Source organism: Mercenaria mercenaria, chromosome 3 (assembly GCF_021730395.1).
Source record: "Mercenaria mercenaria strain notata chromosome 3, MADL_Memer_1, whole genome shotgun sequence".
In the NCBI taxonomy this organism is placed as follows: Eukaryota; Metazoa; Mollusca; class Bivalvia; order Venerida; family Veneridae; genus Mercenaria; species Mercenaria mercenaria.
In genome coordinates this window covers 103777643-103801850 of record NC_069363.1, presented here as the reverse complement: position 1 = coordinate 103801850, position 24208 = coordinate 103777643, and the positions used below count along the sequence as shown (strand labels likewise).

Below are 24208 nucleotides of genomic sequence, written 5' to 3'. Positions count from 1 at the left end.
AATTGTGTTCAGCATGATAAGGGTTAAAGTCACAGTCTTGCAGTGTAAACCAAATGCCTGAACCTGATCTAAGCGAACATATTTTATTTTCCCTTAGTGTTTTCACTTTTGTTGTTTCCCTTTATTTGGTGATAATTTTGATATTAATCTCTCATCATACTCAATTTTTCATTTGATTCTCTTTGTGTGGGTGTTTCTGGAAATTTTTCCCTTGTCTTTAAAGTTTATTTCTTTGTTTAGCCTTTAGCCTGCTGTTTGCAAGTGATTCTGCCTTTAATAATAAATGTTACTGCCCAAATTGAATGATCTACCAGTCCATTTTAGAGCAGACTAGAGGTTAATTGGTTTTAAAGTGACACAGTACAAGTTAGATTATGTGGTAACATTCCAGCTTCAATGGAGGTTTTCCTCCAGGCACAGACAGGCACCTCGGTAGAGTCACTGACCATCCATAGGCCAGGTACATGCCTTCCTCGCACAGACAGGCACCTCGGTAGAGTCACTGACCATCCATAGGCCAGGTACATGCCTTCCTCGCACAGACAGGCACCTCGGTAGAGTCACTGGCCATCCATAGGCCAGGTAGATGCCTTCCTTGCACAGACAGGCACCTCGGTAGAGTCACTGACCATCCATAGGCCAGGTAGATGCCTTCCTTGCACAGACAGGCACCTCGATACGGTAGAGTCACTGACCATACATAGGCCAGGTAGATGCCTTCCTTGCACAGACAGGCACCTCGATACGGTAGAGTCACTGACCATACATAGGCCAGGTAGATGCCTTCCTTGCACAGACAGGCACCTCGATACGGTAGAGTCACTGACCATACATAGGCCAGGTAGATGCCTTCCTCACATGATTTTTTCAAACTGTGCACCATGGAGACCCCTCTATATATGTCTTGGAAAACAACTTATTCATTGGTAAAACATTTGCAGGCAACCTTGGTTTATGTAGGTGAAGAAAGGGCTATAATTTCCAGATGTAATTTTAGAAAATGGGTTTTAATTAAGTAGAAATAAAAACTTGAAAAAAATTCTTTTCAGGTATTGAGCTGAAACAGAGCAGAATTTAGTTGTCAGAGTCCGGCTGACCAGCCTTATTTCATGCAGTCCAATAATGTTCACAGTGAGCTGTGAGCTGATGAAACAACCCCTGATGACAAGTCTGGTGATGAAGACACTTTTCCTTGGGTAAGAAAATGATTAAAACAATACATCCTGAGGAATGTTGGTGTGAATTTTCATAAACATTGGAAAGAAACCTTTTATGTTTAAGGCTCTAGTGTTTTAAGACCAGTCTATTAAGAGCCTTTACTCAGAAACAGAATTTGATACCAGAGTATTACACTGTCTGAAATCTCTTTTTTATAACACAAGCCGGCCAGCTTAGCTCATTAGGGAGGATGCAGATATAAGGATTGCAGGGTCATGAGTTCCATCCCTTGGTGAGGTGTTATGTTCTCTGTGACGATTTAATAAAGACATTGTGTCTGAAATCATTCGTCCTCCACCACTGATTAATGTGGCAGTAACTTGTGGAGAACAGGTCTGTACTGGTACATAATCCAGGAACACTGGTTAGGTTAACTGGCCGCCATTACATAACTGAAATATTGTTGAAAAATAGTGTATTCTTACTAGCGTGTCACTTAAAGGTCTTACAAATGTATTTTTATTAGTAGGACACAAATAGTCTTATCTTTTCTTTAAAATTTGGAGGTGGTATCTCATCAGCCTTTTCCCATGTCCCATTAGGCGTAAAAAAAAATGTTTCCGGTATACCGACCTACCCTAAATTTTTGGCCCGACCCTAAATGTTTTTTGGCCTTGGAGAAATTTTTTTTCAACTTTTTTGCTTTAATCATGGTCATTGATGTTAGAAATCCAACTTACTGATGCTCTAAAGGCATAATCCCCTTATTTGTATTCATTTTTAGCTCGACTATTCATAGAATAGTGAGCTATTGCACTCGCCCATGCGTCGGCGTCCGCGTCCGCGTCCGCGTCCCGATTTTGGTTAAGGTTTTGTATGTAAGCTGGTATCTCAGTAACCACTTGTGGGAATGGATTGAAACTTCACACACTTATTCACTGTGACAAACTGACTTACATTGCACAGGTTCCATAACTCTATTTTGCTTTTTTACAAAATTATGCCCCTTTTTCGACTTAGAAATTTTTGGTTAAGGTTTTGTATGTAAGCTAGTAACTCAGTAACCACTTGTGGGAATGGATTGAAACTTCACACACTTATTCACTGTGATGAACTGATCTACATTGCACAGGTTCCATAACTCTATTTTGCTTTTTTACAAAATTATGCCCTTTTTCGACTTAGAAATTTTTGGTTAAGGTTTTGTATGTAAGCTGGTATCTCAGTACTTACTAATGGGAATGGATTGAAACTTCACATACTTGTTCACTATCATGATCTGACATGCACTAAGCAAGTCCCATAACTCTACTCTCTTTTTTTTCAAAATTATGCCCCTTTTTCGACTTAGCAGTTTTTGGTTAAATTTTTGTATGTAATCTGATATCTCAGTATCCACTAATTAGAATGGATTGAAACTTCACACACTTGTTCACTGTCATGATCTAACATGCACTGTGAAGGTCCCATAACTCTACTTGGCATTTTTACAAAATTATGCCCCTTTGACTTAGCAGTTTTTTGTGAAGTTTTTGTATGTAAGCTGGTATCTCAGTATCCACAAATTGGAAAGGATTGAAACTTCACACACTTGTTCACTGTCATGATATGACATGCAGTACAGAGGTTCAATACCTCTACTTTGCATTTTACAAAATTATGCCCCTTTTTCAACTTTTGTATTCATTCAATTGACAAGGCTGTTGAATAGTCGAGCGTTGCTGTCCTCCGACAGCTCTTGTTTGACATGAAATTAATTTCCAAAAAGTCACACTTAATAAAAAAAAAATCCCCCCCCCCACCCTTATTTTTTGAGCATGTTACTGGAAACTATTTTTTTTTTGCCTTAGGTATGAAATGTTGTGGATTTATCAAACAGGTTAAGAAAATGGTTTCTCCTATGTTGATTCTTGGAAAGATACTCTTTTTTTTTTTTCAACATATATAACATACTGTGACTTGCATAAAATAACATAAATTTGTGTTTTTCGTTATGGTTTGTTGTAAATTTTTGGGATCTTTTTGCCCTTTCCTAAGAATTATTGTAAAGCACTGTTCACATAATGTAAGATTTGCACTTAGGTGCAAAATTCATGCCTGAGCAAAAAGCAAATCTTATGTCATGTTAACCATGTTCACCCAGAGCAAAACTTGCTTAGCGTTTTTGTTTTTTTTGCACCTTGTACGGCCGGATGCAGATCACATTTTTGCATGGGTATATTTTTCATCAAATAAACAAAAAAAGAAGAAAAAAAAACAATACACCCTGCCCAGAAATTTAGTTTTGGGATTGTTTTCTCATGCTTCAATACATTAAAAAAAAACAACTTTATAACAAAGGAAAAACGTGAAGATTGAAATCGTACAACCAAACATGTTGCCATATTATTGATTGAAAATAAATTACATGTATGTAAAATTGAAGTTTGGTCATATTATGAACATTAGAATATAGAGTTTTTGTTTCTAAACTATCTTAAAAATGCCAAATCAAGAAAAAAAAGATGCCCAAGTGGGGAATTGAACCTGGACCACCGAGGCAATAAAAACTTTCCTGCTGTATGGAGAAATTTGATTTAATGACTGTTAAATATAGATATTTATAATTCAGGCAGTTTACCTCCAGTAAAGCATTACAAAAGCTTTTCAATTTTCAGTGTAAAAATAAGTGTTTCCAAAGTTTTCTTAAGAAAAATAGTATTAATTTCCTGAAACCTAAAAATCTTCTCTCTTTTGTTGTTGTACGATCTGGAGGTCATATCCTTGAACCACTCAGTCATGGAGGCCCCTGGATACTGTGTTTTGCTATATATTGCTTTCTTGCAAGTTGTGCAAAGCTTTTTTTATTCAACACATTCATATTCATATTCATGAAATGAGCTGCGCCATGAGAAAACCAACATAGTGCATTTGTAACCAGCATGCTGTTCGCTTTCAAAGCCTATTGCAATTAGAGAGACAGTTAGCGAACAGCATGGATCCTGACCAGACTGAGCCGGTCAAGGAAGATATCTAACCAACAAGAGAGCATGTCCTCCATGGCTCACACCCAGCCACAATATACTGGTCTGGATCCATGCTGGTCGCTAATGCACTATGTTGGTTTTCTCATGGTGCGGCTCAAATTTGTTTAGCCTTTAGCCTGCCAAATTTCTATAATGGACTTGTTCATCATTCAATTTGAGCAATACCATTTACTATTTGAAGGGATGCTAACTGGAAAGTTACTGACTGAATAGTGAACAGTGCAGACCATAATCTGCACGGACATGCAGGATGATCTTGGTCAGCACTGGCCGCAAAGGCAGAATCACTTGCCGCCAGCAGGCTGATCTTGGTCAGCACTGGCTGCACAGGCAGAATCACTTGCTGCCAGCAGGCTGATCTTGGTCTGCGCTGGTCGCAAATGCAGAATCACTTGCCGGCAGCAGGCTAAAAGTTAGAGATCTTTATAAATCACAGAGCAAGCAAGTATATTTTATATAAGAATTTTACCCAAAAGCATAAATCTAATGTCTTTGATCCTGTTTCATGTGGGGAAGTTGTCAGTTACTTGTGTAGGCTGCACGGTGGTGCATGTTCTAGCTCAAATATATATACATGTATCAGTTTATGCTGGTTGACTGGAATACAGATGATAAGAAAATAACTGGCTATTAAGACAGTAATCAATATGAATTAATATTATTTCAAACAATCACCAGCACTAGAAATACTGTGAATCAAAACTTATTTAATGTAGAAACTTTCAAAATTATATCACGTGGCTCTTAACCAAACGTGTTGTTTAACTGAAGGTCAAGAACTCAACAGTATTTGAAATATTACTCTGTTGTTTAAATTATTTTCTAAAATTCCAAAATGTGTGGGGTTTTTTTGTTTGTTTTTTAAACAGCGGTATAATGTTTTTATTTTAAATTTTCTTCTTTATTTAATTTTCAGATGACTACTCAGAAGCAAGGCAGATGCTGCTTTCACATTTATAAGTTTTTAAGTTCAAAGATGTTCAATGAGTGGTCAAGGATTTGGTCAATGAGTAGTGAAGGATTTGGTCAAGGAGTAGTAAAGGATTTGGTCAATGAGTGGTCAAGGATTTGGTCAGTGAGTGGTCAAGGATTTGGTCAGTGAGTGGCCAAGGATTTGGACAATGACTGGCGATTGATTTGGTCAATGAGTGGTCAAGGTTTTGGACAATGAGTGGCCAAGGATTTGGTCAATGGATGGTCAAGGATTTGGACAATGAGTAGTCAAGGATTTGGTCAATGAATAGTCAAGGATTTGGTCAATGAGTAGTCAAGGTTTTGGCCAATGAATGGTCAAACATTTGGTCAATGAGTGGTCAGTGATTTGGTCAATAAGTAGTTAGTGACTTGGACAATGAGTGGTCAAGAATTTGGGCAATGAGTAATCAAAGATTTGGTCAGGAAGTGGTCAAGGATTTGGTCAGTGAATGTTCAAGGAATAGGACAATGACTGGTGATGGATTTTGTCAATGAGTGGTCAATGATTTGGACAATGAGTGGTCAAGGGTTTCGTAAACAAGTGGTCAAGGATTTGGTCAATTAATGGTCAAGGATTTGGCCAACAAATGGTGATGGATTTTGTCAATGAGTGGTCAAGGATCTGGACAATGAGTGGTCAAGGATTTGGTCAACAAATGGTAAAGGATTTGGTCAATGAATGGTAAAGGATTTGGTCAATGAATGGTCAAGGATTTGGACAATGAGTAGTCAAGGATTTGGTCAGTGAATAGTTGAGGATTTGGTCAATGAATGGTCAAAGGTTTGCTCAATGAGTGGTCAAGGATTTGGTCAATGACTGGTGAAAGATTTTGTCAATGTGTGGTCAAGGATTTGGACAATGAGTGGTCAAGGATTTGTTGAACAAGAGGTCAAGGATTTTGTCAAAGAATGGTCAAGGATGTTGTCAATGAGTGGTGAAGGATTTGGACAATGAGTGGTGAAGGATTTGGACAATGAGTGGTCAAGGATTTGGTCAATGAGTGGTCAAGGATTTGGTCAGTTAGAGGTCAATGATTTGGTCAATGAGTGGTGAAGAATTTGGTCAATGAGTAAAGGATTTTGACAATGAGTGGTCAAGGATTTGGTCAATGAGTAGTCAAGGATTTGGTCAATGAGAATCAAGGATTTGGTCAATGATAGGTCAAGGATTTAGTCTTTGAGTAGTAAAGGATTTGGTCAATGAGACGTCAAGGATATGGTCAATGAGTGATCAAGGATTTGGTCAATGTGCAGTCTAGGATTTGTTCAATGAGCTTCAAGGATATGGTCAATGAGTGGTCAAAGATTCGGTCAATGTGAAGTCTAGGATTGGCCAATGAGTAGTCAAGGATTTTGCTAATGAGTAGTCAAGAATATTGACAATGAGTGGTTAAGGATTTGGTTAATGAGTGGTCAAGGATTTGGCCAATGAGTGGTCAAGGATTTGGACAATGAGTGGTCAAGGATTTGGTCAATGAGTAGTCCAGGATTTTGCAATGGGTCAAGGATTTGATTAATGAATGGTCAAGAATTTGGTGAAGGATGTGGTCAATGAGTGGTCAAGGATTTGGTCAATGAGTGGTCAAGGATTTGGTCAATGAGTGGTCAAGGATTTGATTAGTGAGTGGTGAAGGATTTGGTCAATGAGTGGTGAAGGATTTGATCAATGAGTCGTCAAGGATTTGGTCAATGAGTCGTCAAGGATTTGGTCAATGAGTCGTCAAGGATTTAGTCAATGAGTGGTCAATGATTTGGTCAACGTGTAGTCTAGGATTTGGTCTATGAATAGTCAAGGATTTGGTCAATGAGTGGTCAAGGATTTGGCCAATGAGTGGTGAAGGATTTGGACAGTGAGTGGTCAAGGATTTGGTCAATGAGTAGTCCAGGATTTTGCAATGGGTCAAGGATTTGATTAATGAGTGGTCAAGAATTTGGTGAAGGATGTGGTCAAGATTTGGTCAGTGAGTGGTCAAGAATTTGGTCAATGAGTGGTCAAGGATTTGGTCAATGAGTGGTCAAGGATTTGATTAGTGAGTGGTGAAGGATTTGGTCAATGAGTGGTGAAGGATTTGATCAATGAGTCGTCAAGGATTTGGTCAATGAGTCATCAAGGATTTGGTCAATGAGTCGTCAAGGATTTTGACAATGAATGGTCAAGGATTTGGTCAATGAGTTGTCAAGGATTTGATTAGTGTGTGGTGAAGGATTTGGTCAATGAGTGGTCAAGGATTTGATTAGTGAGTGGTCAAGGATTTGGTCAATGAGTGGTCAAGGATTTGATTAGTGAGTGGTGAATGATTTGGTCAGTGAGTGGTGAAGGATTTGATCAATGAGTCGTCAAGGATTTGGTCAATGAGTCGTCAAGGATTTGGTCAATGAATTGTCAAGGATTTTGACAATGAGTTGTCAAGGATTTGGTCAATGAGTTGTCAAGGATTTGATTAGTGTGTGGTGAAGGATTTGGTCAATGAGTGGTCATGGATTTGATTAGTGAGTGGTCATGGATTTGGTCAATGAGTGGTCAAAGATTTGTTCAATGAGTGGTCAAGGATTTGGTCAATGAGTAGTCATAGATTTGATCAATAAGAAGTCAAGGATTTGGACAATGAGTGGTCAAGGATTTGGTCAATGAGTGGTCAAGGATTTGGACACTGACTGACTGGTGAAAGATTTTGTCAATGAGTGGTCACGGATTTGGTCAGTGAGTGGTCAAGGATTTGGACACTGACTGGCTGGTGATAGATTTTGTCAATGAGTGGTCACGGATTTGACAAATGAGTGATCATGGATTTGGACATTGAGTGGTCAAGGATTTAGACAATGAGTGGTCAAGGATTTGTTGAACAAGTGGTCAAGTATTTTGTCAATAAATGGTCAAGGATTTTGTCAATGAATGGTCAAGGATTTGGACATTGTGTAGTCAAGGATTTTGACAGTTAGTGGTCAAGGATTTGGTCAATAAGTGGACATGGATTTGGACCATGGCTGGTAAAGGATTTGGTCAATGAGTGATCAAGGATTTGGTCAATATGTAGTTCAGGATTTGGTCAATGAGTAGTCAAGGATTTGGCCAATGAGTAGTCATGGATTTGGTCAATGAGAAGTCAAGGATTTGGTCAGTGAGTTGTCGATGATTTGGACAATGAGAGGTCAAGGATTTGGTCAATGAGTTGTTGATGATTTGGACAATGAGCGATGAAGGATTTGGTCAATGAGTGGTCAAGGATTTGGATAATGAGTGGTCAAGGATTTGGTCAATGAGTGGTCAATATTTTATTAATGAGTAGTCAAGGACTGGGTCAATAAGTAGTCAATGATTGGTCAATGAGTAGTCAAGGATTTGGACAATGCGTGATGAAAGGTTTGATCAATGATTGATCATGGATTTGTACAATGGGTGGTCAAGGATTTGGTCAATAAGAAGTCAAAGATTTTCACAATCATTGGTGAATGATTGGGTAAAGGAGTGGTCAAGGATTTGGTCAGTGAGTGGTCAAAGATTTGGTCAATGAATGGTCAAAGATTTGGTCATTGAGGGGTAAAGGATTTGGCCAATGAGTAGTCAAGGATTTGTACAATGAGTGGTGAAGGATTTGGTCAATGAGGGGTCAAGGATTTGGCCAATGTGTAGTCAAGGATTTGTACAATGAGTGGTGAAGGATTTGGTCCATGAGTGGTCAAGGAGTGGTCCAGGATTTCGCAATGAGTGGTCAAGGGTTTGGTCAATAAGTGGTAAAGGATTTGATCAATGAGTGGTCAAGGATTTGGACAGTGAGTGGTCAAGGATTTGGTCAGTGAGTGGTCAAGGATTTTGCAATGAGTGGTCAAGGATTTGGTAAATAAGTGGTCCAGGATTTGGTCAATGAGTAAGCAAGAATTGGTCAATGAGTGGTCAAGGATGTGGTCAATAAGTGGTCAAGAATTTGGTCAATGAGTAGTCAAGGATTTGGTCAATGAGTAGTCACAGATTTGGTCTTTGTGTAGTCACAGATTTGGTCTTTGAGTGGTGAAGGATTGGGACAATGAGTGTTCAAGGTCACAGATTTGGTCTTTGAATGGTGAAGGCTTTGGGCAATGAGTGGTCAAGGATTTGGTCAGTGAGTGGTCATGGATTTGGTCAGTGAGTGGTCAAGGATTTGGTCAGCTAGTGGTTAACTTAATATCCTGCCTTCAAGTACATAGATTAATGAAATGTGTTCTTTGTACTTATTTTTTATTGTGATCATTGCTAGGAACAAGATATTACAAGTTCTTGTTAGATTTGCTGTGACACATATACTAAACATGTGTTTGTTTGTTGGGTTTTTTTTGGCCAGCTAAAAAAAAACCCAGAGAATCCTGACTATGTACTGTGTAAAAGCATTTTTCTGATTGTAACAAGGAAAATACTGTTGATAACTGACAAAAAAGAAGTTGTAATCATTCATTATATTGCTAAGAGATCATTATTAGCATTTACTAAAACTGTTTAAACAAAGGGAAATTTTCATATACATGGTTATAAAAACTCACATCTGTCACAGAATAACAAGTTTCACCATGTATAATGTTCACAGCTTCTTTCAAAATCGATTTTTAGGATGTGTTGATATTCTAACTTTCTAAACTGTTAAAATATTTCCCCTGACATGAAACTTTATACTGTATGTTGCAAAATGACAGTAACAGTATTCTAATTACCAGTGTGGCATACCTTAGCACTTGTTTCATCCACCACTGATTCTTGTGGAGGAGTTGTTGTTTACTTGCAGTGGAGAAGCTGTTGTTTATTTGTGGTGGAGAAGTTCTTGTTTCCTTGCAAAATTGTTGTTTCCTTGCAGTGGAGAAGTTGTTGTTTACTTGCAGTAGAGAAGTTGTTGTTTCCTTGCAATGGAGAAGTGGTTGTTTCCTTGCAATGGAGAAGTTGTTGTTTCCTTGCAGTGGAGAAGTTGTTGTTTACCTGCAGTGGAGAAGTTGATTTTTCCTTGCAGTGGAGAAGTTGTTGTTTACTTGCAGTGGAGAAGTTGTTGTTTCCTTGCAGTGGAGAAGTTGTTGTTTACCTGCAGTGGAGAAGTTGATTTTTCCTTGCAGTGGAGAAGTTGTTGTTTACTTGCAATAGAGAAGTTGTTGTTTCCTTGCAATGGAGAAGTGCTTGTTTCCTTGCAGTGGAGAAGTTGTTGTTTACTTGCAGTGGAGAAGTGGTTGTTTACTTGCAGTAGAGAAGTGGTTGTTTTCTTGCAGTGGAGAAGTTGTTGTTTACTTCCAGTTGAGAAGTTGTTGTTTACTTGCAGTGGTGAAGTGGTTGTTTCCTTGCAGTGGAGAAGTTGTTTGCAGTGGAGAAGCTGTTATTTACTTGCAGTGGAGAAGTTGTTGTTTGCAGTGGAGAAGTTGTTATTTTGAATCCAGGAGTACTTACTGAGGTCATCTGTACGCCTGTGGTTTCCTAGCCCCGGGACTTCATATATCAAAGGAAACAAGCCTTAAAATTATAAAAATGGTCATTCCATAGTCGAGATATTGATATACTATTGATATATTATGTGATATACGGCTGTGCCTTCACCTTTAAATTTTGAATTTTGAGCCATGACATAAGTCCAGATGCTGAAGTTATTAACCCTTAACATGCTGGATATGACTGATTCTGCCTTTGTGACCAGTGTAGATCTTGAAAAGCCTGCACATCCATGCAGTCTGATCATGATCTGCACTGTTCACTATTCATCCTGTATCTTTTTGGTAAACTCACCCTTTTTAACAGGTAATGGTATTGTCCAAATTGAAAGATGGACAAGTTCATTATAGAAATTTAGCAGGGTAAGGGTAGTGTCTTGGACTAACTGACAAACTTTGTCCTCTTTATTTCGTTCCCCTTTTAATGTTATTTCGTAGAATAATTTTGTACAGAAAGAATGTTGTTTTTTATTTACATATCTCTATCAATTTCAGCGAGCATAAAGGTATGTCACCTCGGCTGTTTTAAGTTATAAATGACTGATTTGAAAATGGTATTCATTTGTGAGAATCAATAACAGAAGCAGACTTATTAAATCAGTTTTATGACAAATCAGATTTATTGACAAATTCCCTGAAAAGTTTTACTTCAGTACAACTTTTTATAATACTACATCACATATATAAATAATCATATAAATTCCAAACTTCACATGCATTTTTTTCTTTTTACTTTTATTTTTGAGAAAATTTCTAGTAAAGTATACTAAAAATGTATAAAATGAAAAAAAAAAGAAAAATTGTAAAAAGAAAAAAAAATAAATAGCCAAAATCAGAGAACTCTTCCTTCACTAGATGAAATCTTACTCGTAACTGCAGTGTATGTAGGGATTGGTATTTTTCTAACTTTTGCTTACTATTTGATTGATTTTCATATTCTGTTTTATGTAGAAAGTTTTCTTATCCATATACATGTATATTATATCTAGTGAAGTAAAATGACTGTGAATACTCGTAGTATCACACCTGTTACATAGTGAAAATGTTCAATTAACTTGTGTATAAATCAAAAACTACTAGTATGAACCGGTATGAGCCAGTATTGAACCAGTATTGAATATACTGATCTGCCAGTTTAATATTTGAGAGCTGCTATTGCTCAGCAGTGCTCATGTCGGTTACCAAGATTCTCCGCAACTGCACCACCAACCCCACCAATATTTAGCTGTTCTCTGCAGGTAACTGCCAATTTCTCCACATGAATCAGAGGTGGAAAACGAAATTACTTCAGGCACAGTGTCTGCTTTAAGTGGACACAGAGAACATACACCTTGCCCAGGGATCAGACTCATAGCCCCCTGTGTGCTCTCCCTATTTAGCTAAGCAGGCAGGCTTCCCTTACAGAAGAAAAAGGCCTGCTGCGCACTCTTGCTGTGTACATACAGCGTATATGATGCGTACATGATGTGTACTGAAATCAAGTGCTTTAAATAGTACGCAGGATATACACCGCACATACACTGATAGTACGTTTGTAGTACACTTTTGACATGCAAATGAGCTCTGCTGCGTACATGCTGTGGACTACATAGTACACAGGATGTACGCTGGAGGAATTTAGTATGCGGGAAATAGTACGCAGCATGTACGCGGCACATACACTTTTCACATGCAAATGAGCTTGCGGTGTACTACCCCTGCGGCGTACATGCTGTGTACCCCTGCGGCGTACATTCTGTGTACTCCTGGCCCGAGTCCTGCGGCGTACATGCTGTGTACTCCTGCGGCGTACATTCTGTGTACTCCTGGCTCGAGTCCTGCGGCGTACATGCTGTGTACTCCTGCTGCATACATGCTGTGTACTCTTGTGGCGAAACTGCTGTGATAATGTAAATTCCTTACCCCACCAACTTTCTTATGCAAATGCTGATCATCTGGACAGAAAAAAACAGAAAAAAGATAAGTGACATGCATCAATAAGTATTTACCCTTACCAAAATAATGTAGATTGATGTTATCAAATAAATTAGTATGCTTTTCTTTATCCACTTTTCAATGAAATAAATCAATTTTTGTAGCATGTAATTTGGTAAACATCTGAAGAAAATGGTGTAACTGCATCAAGGGGAAACAACTTTAATGCAACTATATATAAGTGTTATAAATTTCGAAGTATCTGCGGTGTACATGCAGTGTACTATTTTCTTGTACAAGTCCCTCCTGCGTACATGCAGTGTACTCCTTAAATTTTCAGAGTCTGTGCTGCGTACTTGAAGTGTACTAGTGACCTCCTGCGTACATGCTGTGTACTCGTCGAAATAGTACGCGGCATGTACGCGGCATGCGGTGTATGTAAAATGTACTCCTCTGGCTTACTACTGTGTTCGCGGCATATACACAGCAAATACGCAGCATGTACGCCACAGAGGCTTGCTTCTGTAAGGGTTAATATTGATCTAAAAATCACTTTTGTTTTGAATGATATGTCAAATCCTTTATGAGAAAGTTCACTAACCCTAGGTGAGAGTAGAATGACACGGAGATAACACAGCTTGAAGACAGTTAAACCAGTTTGTAGACAGTTAAACATTGACAATTTTCCTCAGTTACAGATCTGTTCAGTATAGGCTAATGCGTAGTATTGTTTATCATTGTAGATCAATCAAGGGGATGTCCTAGAGGCGTGGCTTCTAAAAGAAGGATTGCCCAGTGGAGATGTATTAATGTTAAAAGGCTTGGCTAATGTGAATACATTAAACATATATTTTGAATTGAGAGGCATGGTTTATGAAAACAAGATTGATGTAAATGGAAAATGTACGAGGAACTCAGTGTAGGTTTGAAGAGACGTGGCTTATGAAATGATGAACGGACAGTGTTGCATTGCTGAAACAGTAAGGTCGCATGATATTTTCCAATGTTTGATTCATATATTTTATTGCAAGTTGGCCACAATATTGATGTAAAATATTAGTCCAGGTATGTAGAGGGATAGAATGCGAGTGAAAATTTCCTGAAATCATTACAATACATGTACTTCTAAACGTTGCAAAATATAAATTTAAACTCTTCCTGAATATGCTACTTATTTAAATTTTCAAGTTTTAGAGCTTATGTTGTCCCACTCTCTAGTATGAAGCATGTGTCCTAATAACAAAAGTTTTGGATATAAGCAGGTTTCTCAGCACCTGTTGGACAACTTTTAAACTCCACATCAAGTGACCTCCATAACTTTTATTTCCTTCTTAACAAAATAATTCTACCTAAGGTGGTTTAGTGAAAACTAAGTTTGTGTATAAGCTGGTTTCTCAGCAAGACTTAACACTCCTTGGCTGCAGTTAAAGGGGCTGCCACAAGTAAATATAGAAGAGACCTTAAAGGACTGCTAAGGCAAACTTGCTCTATAAAACCCTTTAATGTGTCTATCTTAAATCTGGAACAGCTTAGACTCAGAATAAATTTAATAAATTTAAATAACATTAAAATAATAAATAATTTGAGTGTTGTTATATTTTCAGGTCCTTTCAGATAGTGGATTCCATTAAATGTTAATGGATATTAGAGTACTGTTGGGGTTGAGTGGGGTTGCATATTACATTACCTATCAGTCAAATTACGTCTGTTTTCATCAAGGTATGAAGTTTGACATCTAGACTTAGCATTTGGCTACCTTGTACATGTAAGTGTTTGATGCCCAAGGTGTGTCTGTATATTGATTCCCTACATGGCCTTCTGTAGGGTTACCAGGGACTGAACCTTGTTAGTATTTGTATATCTATTTTGAGAAATCTTTTGTCTTTACTTAACATTTTAATACTTCATATTATTTCACATGGTGAGGTGTTAATGTGTTTTCAAAGGTCTTTTGATGATTTCATTCTTATCTACGTTAATAATCAAAACTGTCAAAAGAATAATTGGAAATAACATGTTTTCTGATGAAAACGGCATGTGCTCACTAACAGTTAAGTATATATTACAGGTGAGAACTAGCTCCTGCTATCTTTCACTACTTTGGATTTGCTGTTGATCAAATACAAGGGAGGACATCACATTGTCATCATGGCAGGAGGAAATTTCGTCCTGAAAGCGGTGAGTGTTGATTTTGTTTTATTTAAATATTTTTCAAGTAATTTTATTTTACTGCTTGTTCAAATATTGTACTTCAAAATTTCCACTAAAATTTTTTTAACTGCATCTCTCACTTTAAAGTTTACTAGTTGGTAATAACTAAAATCACCTGAAGTGAAAGGAAGCTTAGAAAAAAATAATAAAATATTTAATCTTTAGATGTTCCCTTCAAATGTAGCTGAAGTGATCTTTACTAAATTTATAAATAAAGTACTTGTGTATGTAGAGGTATGTGGTGCTACATTCATAATTAGACGTCATGCATTGCTTGTTAAAAGAAAATCCATTCACATTTATCTATGCAACTGTTTTAAATCTAATGCGAAGTATTGTTAATTAAATACAATTACATTTACACAAAATATATTTGTAGAACTTGTGCATCTTTATTTCTTAAACACATAATTTTCTCAAAAATTTGTATTGGAACAATTAAACCTAATTTTAAAAAGAATTGATAAAGTAGGATTTTAATTCTATGAATTTATGGTAACCAGCTAATGTTTTAATATTGTAAAATATGACATTATCATCAAAAAGTCATTCACACAATCATGACACATAGTATATTTTCGATAAAAAAAGGTGTATGTATTAAAATTGATTTTTTTTATGGATAACAATTGCAATTAACCAAGTATTTCAGTTAAACAATGTAAAATAAAATTAATTAATTGAAAATATAAAATCTTACATATCTTTGATATTAATTGATTATTAAACTTTTTCTTTGTGATAAAATTAAAGCAAAATGATTTATGAAATATTCTAAAGCTCGATATTATTCTTCCACCTTACATGATACAGCTAAAAATGATTCTTAAAGGCACTGACCTCCAGGTTTGGCTAAAAAATAATCTTTCTTTCAAATTGAAGTTTGGTTATATTATGAACATTAGAATATGAGGTTTTTTTTCTAAAATATTTTAAAAATTCTAAAGAAAAAAAGATGACTGCATCGGGAATCGAACCCCGGATGGCCGCGGCAATAAAGACATTTTCCCGTCATTGTAACCAATAGTGCTATGGTGGAAGTAGTGAATTATGACTTCAAAATATAGATATTTATAATTGAGACAGAATACAATTGAAAATGGAAGAACAACTTCAAACTGGTTTTTAATTTATTTTTAATTAATTGAGACAGATAACCTGGAGTAAAAGTGTTACAAACGCTTTTTGATTTTCATCCTAAAAATTAGTAAAACCAGCAAAGCGTGTCAGTAATTAAGTTTTAAAGCTTTCTTAAGAAATATAGTATTTTATTCCAAGATATCTAAAAAAAAAAAAATGTTGTCAAACGATCTGGGGGCCTGTCCTATTTACTACTTTTAAATTCTATTACTGAAGTTGAAAGGTACTCACACAAAAAACCTATAAAATAGAATATATCCTCATTATGTTTAATGTAACAAAGCTGAAATTTCAGTGGTCCCAGAACAGTGTTTTCTTTGACAAAAAGAATTGTAATTTTTATAACATTAATTCGTTATCATCATCATAGTCCTTGTCATCATCATCATCACTAGTATATTTAAATTAAATAATTGAAACCTTCTGAATGTCCTTAAAATAATCAAGCTGAATGTTTTCAACTTGTGAAACATTCTGTAAAAATATTACTTGATTTGCTCTTAAATCAGGCGACTAGGTTGCCGACTAGTTAAGACTGATGACTTTGAATCACTTGCCAAAATCTTGCTTGGGGTGTAGGATATTTTAACTTGAGGAAGCCATTCAGCTGGCTAAGGGAAGGTTGGTGGTTCAACCCAGGTACCTGATTGTGTCTGCACTACTGCCCGGATGGGCACATGTGGTCCTTCTCCACCATCAAGAGCTTGAAAGTCACCATATGAATTATGAGAATATACGTGCAGTTTTCTAGTATCTGTGCAGTCTGATCATGATCTTCACTATTTGCCATTCAGTCAGTATCTTTTTTATTAACACCCCTTTTTACAGTTAATGGTACTGTCAAAATTGAAAAATGGACCAGTTCGTTATAGAAATTTAGCAGGGTAAGGGTTAAAGGTTACATATGTGCAATACAAAGTTTACAGAATTATGCGCTTTATTAAGTTGACTGAACTCTTCCATTCTCAACATGGCACACAACTGAATCTCTCTGTGATCCAGTTAGTTGTCTGCAAATGATTAAATACTAGAATATGCCTTAGTTTCTTTTTAGTTTCTTTTTAGTAAGTCTTACTACAGTGTTCTGTTCTTGCAGGTACTCCTTTTAGTTGTAGTTGCTGTGATAAAAGCAAAACCGCCGTGGGTGGAACAGAAAAGCAACTGTAGAAAAAATTTTCCTGATGTAAGTATTAAAGCCCTTATACTTATTTACAAAAACAATGTCTTTTGATTGATTAGAATTTGTTACATGTTTATGGCATTTTTTTCACAGTACCCGATTAATAAAATGTTTTATTAACTATTGCTCTGTGCACTGAGAAATAAAACTTCTTCATTTTACCACATGATTGTGGCATTTTCCTTTGAAGTACTATTGTACATTGTATTGTGTTTTCTAAAGACTAGTTTAAGTAGTAAAAGTGCTTTTAATCATGCTGCCTCAAGGCATTACCCTCTGATGTAAATCACATTGCATGGACGGAGTTGTGAGATAAATTGGACAATATGATATGGTTATTATAACAGGGCCATGATCTGAAATGTTGTATTCAGCTGAGTTGACTTTGCCAGGTCTGGATTGTATGAGGTGCAGGCCTGTAAATTCACGAGAATTTTTCTTTTTGTTTGTTTTCGGTTTTGTGTTTAAGAGTTGTAATGTTGCATTTTGACAGGATTGCCCGCCTGGTGAGTTCTGCCTTGCAACAGGCAATTCAAATAACCCTAACAGCCAGTTTAAATGCAAACCCTGTAAGTAAATTAATTATTGCATACCACTACTGAACCACTATCAAGTACATTTGTATTCTAATATGCTTGTCTCTGTTAAAACACTCTTACGCTAGAATGACGTCACATTAATGTGCGTTGACGTCATATTTTTGTTGTGACAAAGAAAGAGCTCTCCTATATTTTATCTACTGTTTTAGATTAAGGGCATATTAGAATCGAAATAATTTATGGCAAAACTGTGTTTTAACACTATTTATACACTCAGGCGGTAGTACGTTGTACAAATAATTTCACTCGGGCAGCATCCTCGTAAAATTATTACGCCCGACGTATAACCGCCCATCGTGCATAAATAGTGTTGAAACATTCTTTTGCTATAAATAATTTCTTAAATACTGAAGGTTAAAAGTTAGTAGTTTATGAGATACAGGTCATTAACTCAGTCTGACAATTAGCTTTTATCATTTTGGGAATTGGCATTTCCTGTTTAACACTGGCATTTAGCATTAAGTATATGGCATTTGGTATGTAGGATTTAACAGTAAGAAATTGGCATTTAACATTAAATATTTGTCATTTAGCATCTTTAGGGGCAATCAGCATGGCTAAATGTATATTCTGAAATCTTTACCATGCTTACATCTAGCCAACTTCTAGCTAAATTATGTTCCTGTTGTTCTAACAAATTGTTAGACTTGCTCCTTTGTATGCTATTGCTGTTTGCCAGTTGCCATTGTTGCTAAATGCTATTTGCCAGTTATACTTTTAATTATTATTAGCTCGACTATTCGAAGAATAGTCTAGCTATTCTACTCACCCTGGCGTCGGCGTCGGCGTCGGCGTCGGCGTCGGCGTCGGCGTCGGCGTCACACCTTGGTTAAGTTTTTGCATGCAAGTACATACAGCTATCATTTAAAGGCATATAGCTTTGAAACTTATTTATTCTTTTTCTAGGTCAATTACCAACCTCACTGGGTCAAGTTCCATAACTCTAACATGTATTTTGAGCAAATTATGCCCCCTTTTGGACTTAGAAAATTCTGGTTAAAGTTTTACATGCAAGTTACTATCTCCAAAACTAATGCAGATATTGAATTGAAACTTCACATGTGTCTTCGGGGTTATAAAACTAGTTGATAGCACCAAGTCCCATAACTCTGACCTTCATTTTGGCCAAATTATGCCCCCTTTTGGACTTAGAAAATTCTGGTTAAAGTTTTGCGTGCAAGTACATACAGCTATTACTAAAAGGCATATAGATTTGAAACTTATTTTTTCTTTTTCTAGATTAATTACCTACCTCACTGGGTCAAGTCCCATAACTCTGACATGTATTTTGGCCAAATTATGCCCCCTTTTGGGCTTAGAAAATTCTGGTTAAAGTTTTGCGTGCAAGTACATACAGCTATTACTAAAAGGCATATTGATTTGAAACTTATTTTTTTCTTTTTCTAGATCAATTACCTACCTCACTGGGCCAAGTCCCATAACTCTGAGATGTATTTTGAGCAAATTATGCCCCCTTTTGGACTTAGAAAATCCTGGTTAAAGTTTTACATGCAAGTTACTATCTCCAAAACTAATGCAGATATTAAATTGAAACTTCACATGTGTCTTCGGGTTATAAAACTAGTTGATAGAATCAAGTCCCATAACTCTGACATGTATTTTGGGCAAATTATGCCCCCTTTTGGACTTAGAAAATCCTGGTTAAAGTTTTGCGTGCAAGTACATACAGCTATTACCAAAAGGCATATAGCTTTGAAACTTATTTATTCTTTTTCTAGGTCAGTTACCAACCTCACTGGGTCAAGTTCCATAACTCTTAACATGTATTTTGAGCACATTATGCCCCCTTTTGGACTTAGAAAATTCTGGTTAAAGTTTTACATGCAAGTTACTATCTCCAAAACTAATGCAGATATGGAATTGAAACTTAACATGTTTCTTCGGGGTTATTAAACTAGTTGATAGCATCAAGTCCAATAACTCTGATATGCATTTTGTTCAAATTATGTCCCGTTTCGAACTTAAAACTCTTTTGATATTTAACATTTTGGGTAATAATTTCCTGCTTCTGTGACAATATTTCGAATAGTCGAGCTTGGCTGTCTTACGGACAGCTCTTGTTTTTCTTTGGTGTTTACAATGCTTGGGCTGAACCAATCCAGTATGTATTTATCCTTCATGATGCTATCAATTTTGGCACAACTAAATCAGACATTTCTATGTTGTTTTTTTTAACTATGTGACCTTTGATAGTTGTTGTAAATATCATTCCTACTGTTTAATTGACTGTTCTGCAGGAATCTCCAGGCTACACTGGATTTACAGTGTTTAATTGACTCTTTCTGCAGAAATCTCCAGGCTGCACTGGATTTACAGTGTTTAATTGACTCTTTCTGTAGAAATCTCCAGGCTACACTGGATTTACAGTGTTTAATTGACTCTTTCTGCAGAAATCTCCAGGCTATACTGGATTTACAGTGTTTAATTGACTCTTTCTGCAGAAATCTCCAGGCTGCACTGGATTTACAGTGTTTAATTGACTCTTTCTGTAGAAATCTCCAGGCTACACTGGATTTACAGTGTTTAATTGACTCTTTCTGCAGGAATCTCCAGGCTATACTGGATTTACAGTGTTTAATTGACTCTTTCTGCAGAAATCTCCAGGCTGCACTGGATTTACAGTGTTTAATTGACTCTTTCTGTAGAAATCTCCAGGCTACACTGGATTTACAGTGTTTAATTGACTCTTTCTGTAGAAATCTCCAGGCTATACTGGATTTACAGTGTTTAATTGACTCTTTCTGTAGGAATCTCCAGGCTATACTGGATTTACAGTGTTTAATTGACTCTTTCTGCAGAAATCTCCAGGCTGCACTGGATTTACAGTGTTTAATTGACTCTTTCTGCAGAAATCTCCAGGCTACACTGAATTTACAGTGTTTAATTGACTGTTCTGCAAGAATGTCCAGGCTACACTGGATTTACAGTGTTTAATTGACTCTTTCTGCAGAAATCTCCAGGCTGCACTGAATTTACAGTGTTTCATTCACTTTTTCTGCAGAAATCTCCAGGCTACACTGGATTTGCAGTGTTTAATTGACTGTCTGCAGGAATATCCAGGTTACACTGAATTTACAGTGTTTAATTGACTCTTTCTGCAGAAATCTGAAGGCTACTCTGGATTTACAGTGTTAAAATGACTGTTCTGCAGGAAACTCAAAGCTACACTAGATGTACAGTGTTTAATCAAGTGCTATATATATGCTATTATTTCAGTGCTACATAGATGTATTATAATGATTAATGTAAATATGTAAATATTTTGTTACCTTTTGATGTAGTGTTTTTAATATTGTTTGTTATGTTTCTTTCTATTTATCTGTATTATTTTCTTTTGTGTAGGTGATTGTGCTCTTTTGACTCAATGTTATTTGGTTGGTCAGCTAGTAGGACCACTTGATTGTAACTGTACAGGTTCCGGATTCACTGGCGAAACATGCCATGAAGGTATTATATCTACATTTGAGAGGTTGACACGTACATCATACTCGTAGGTAGTTTATCTGCGTGACAGCGGTTGATACATTGTAAAAAAATGTACTTTATTTTCGTCTGAGAGGTTGATACATCGTACTTGTAGGCACCATTTTTATGTAAGAGAGATTGATAGATTCATCATAATATAAGATACTATATGTACATCAGAGAGGTCAATACAGCATACAATGTCCACGTCAGAAAGATTGATACATTGTACATGTACAACAAGTGCTTGTCAGGATATTTAGCATATAAATGTATGTCCAATTTTAAAAATTCACAACACATGTTAAACCTGATTCTGAGATTTAAAACCTGTCAACTTGTGCTGCTTCTTGTAATCTGAGTGTAGAAGTCGCTTCAAACCCAGATGTAATGAAATATATTGCTTTATTAACATATTGGCAGACACTAATTGATATGTACAGGAATGGTCTGTACTTAAAAATAAACTGCAGCCCCTGGTTTGATGATTCTGAATGCTTTCTTGAAATTAGCTAGTGGCAATGCTGCAGTCTTAAGGTTGACCAAATTAATTCAGTGACATAGAATGTACACAATAAATTGTTAAGGATAGATTTTTCAGGATCATTGAGCGCATACAAGGCAGCCAGAGCCACACAACAAAGTAGGCTGCCCACAAATAACAAGCACCTTAGCTGACATTACGGTCTAAACTTATAAAACTAAGTTTGAATATCGCTCTAGGATTTGATTGGCTGAGTTTGAATATCACTCTAGGATTTGATTGGCTGAGTTTGCATATCACTCTAGGATTTGATTGGCTGAGCTTGAATATCACTCTATGATTTGATTGGCTGTGTTTGAATATCACTCTAGGATTTTGATTGGCTGAGTTTGAATATCACTCTAGGATTTGATTGGCTAAGTTTAAATATCTCTCTAGGATTTGATTGGCTGAGTTTGAATATCACTCTAGGATTTTGATTGGCTGAGTTTGAATATCACTCTACAATTTGATTGGCTGAGTTTGAATATCACTCTAGGATTTGATTGGCTGTATCTGAACATTATCTTAACACCAGTTTTAAGGTTTTATTTCTTTTAGATGAAGAAGCAGACTGCAGTTTAATTAAACAATTATATTTGTATTATTTAATGGAACATTTACATAACCTGAATGAAATACAATCTTGCAATTGTTTTTAGACATTGACGAGTGTGCAACAAACACAGACAATTGTGATACGAATGCAGCATGCCAAAACACAAATGGAAGTTTTACATGTGCTTGTAACGCAGGTTGGACTGGCAATGGAGTTACATGCACAGGTAAGTGTTTTTGGTTGGAAATATGATTGATTTTTGCCTGCAAGTTCTTATCTAACAACAATAAAAACAAGAGTATCTGAGTCAGCAGATTGTCTTCCATGATTTTAATAATATTCATAATGAATTACTGTGTTTACTTTAAATGGGGATGTAACAGGGAAAATCATATAATTTGAGAATCTGTGTTCTCTCACTTTAAGTTGTTTAAATTATGCTTGAAAGCAGACAACACCAGCGTTTAAGACTAAGGACATAAAAGTATGTTTGAATATCAGTCTCAAAACTTTAGCCTTTGATAGGCTGTTTCTGAACATAGTCTTAAATTAAAACAATGGTAACGTTGAAATCTAAAATTTATCTTATCACTTTGGAAGGTCAGGTTGAATAACAGCTGATGAATTTTCTTTCAGACGAAGATGAATTTTCAGACTTCAGTTTAAACAACTTTAATCTGTATTATTTAATTCCATACCCTGAATGAAATATGGTCTGTCAATTATTTTCAGATGTTAACGAGTGTGCACCTGGAGGATCCAATAATTGTGATACAAATGCAGCATGCCAAAACACTGAGGGAAGTTTTACATGCGCTTGTAACGCAGGTTGGACTGGCGATGGAGTTACATGCACAGGTAAGTGTTTCTGGTAGGAAATATGATTGATTTTTGCCTGCAAGTTCTTATCTAAGAACAATAAAAACACAGAAGTATCTGATTCAGCAGATTGTCTTTTACAATTTTGATAAGGTACAGACTGAATTGCAGTGTTTACTTTAAATGGGGATATAACAGTGAAAAATCAAATAATTTGATAATCAGTGTTCTCTCACTTTAAGTTGTTTAAATTATGCTTGAATGTTGGCAATGCCAGCATATAAGATTAAGGACATAAAAGATAGGCTGTTTCTGAACATAGTCTTAAATTAAAACAAAAGTAGCATTGAAATCTTAAATTTATCCTATCATCTTTGAAGGAGGTTGTATAACAGGAGATGAATTTTCTTTCAGAAGAAGATGAATATTCAGACTCCAGTTTATACAATTTTAAAGGAACATTTATTTGAATGAAATAATCATGATCTGTCAATTATTTTCAGACATTGACGAGTGTGCAACTGAAGCAGACAATTGTAATTCAAATGCTGAATGCGCAGACACTGATGGAAGTTTCACGTGTACATGTAACACTGGTTGGACTGGCGATGGAGTTACATGTGAGTGTATTGATTCAAGCAGTTGTGATGTGAATGCAGCATGCACAGACACTATTGACAATTTACAGTGTGTGTGTAACACAGGTTGGACTGGCGATGGAGTTACATGCACAGGTAAGTGTTTCTGGTAGGAAATCTGTTTGATTTTTGCCTGCAAGTTCTTATCTACGAACAATAAAAACAGGAGTATCTGAATCAGCAGATTGTCTTTCATGGTTTTGATAATGTACATACTGAATTACTGTGTTTACTTTAAATGGGGATGGAACAGGGGAAAATCATATAATTTGAGAATCAGTGTTCTCTCACTGTATGCTTCAAGGCTGACAAGATCAGCATCAAAGATTAAGGATATAAAACTAAGTTTTAATATCTGTCTCAAAACATCAGCATTTGATAGGCTGTTTCTGAACAAAGTCTTGCATTCAAGCAATGGTAAGGTTGATTTTTTTTTTTTGGTTTTGTTTTGTTTACAGTTTCAGTGAACTTAACTATGTTTCTAGAATCTGTACCAGTGCAAACCTGTTTTCAGCAAGTAATTGCCAGCTTCCCCACATGAATTATG

At 36.3% G+C, this 24208-nt stretch overlaps 1 protein-coding gene across 3 annotated transcripts in view; it reads left to right on the top strand.

The window, feature by feature from the left end:
- The window catches only part of LOC123523791 (adhesion G protein-coupled receptor E2-like), a 39162-nt gene that overhangs the window by 6096 nt on the left and 8858 nt on the right, over positions 1-24208 (top strand). For 2 of the 3 annotated variants that reach the window (XM_053539586.1, XM_045301449.2), the window contains exons 2-11: positions 1050-1196; positions 13250-13486; positions 14111-14225; positions 14575-14684; positions 16954-17040; positions 17531-17606; positions 21000-21104; positions 22308-22430; positions 22937-23062; positions 23527-23757. In XM_053539586.1, coding sequence (XP_053395561.1) covers positions 14655-14684; positions 16954-17040; positions 17531-17606; positions 21000-21104; positions 22308-22430; positions 22937-23062; positions 23527-23757 — 778 coding nt within the window. In that variant the 5' untranslated portion in view covers positions 1050-1196; positions 13250-13486; positions 14111-14225; positions 14575-14654. Of the gene's footprint in view, positions 1-1049; positions 1197-13249; positions 13487-14110; positions 14272-14574; positions 14685-16953; positions 17041-17530; positions 17607-20999; positions 21105-22307; positions 22431-22936; positions 23063-23526; positions 23758-24208 lie in introns of all 3 variants that reach the window. The other variant, XM_045301451.2, reaches the window with a different exon arrangement.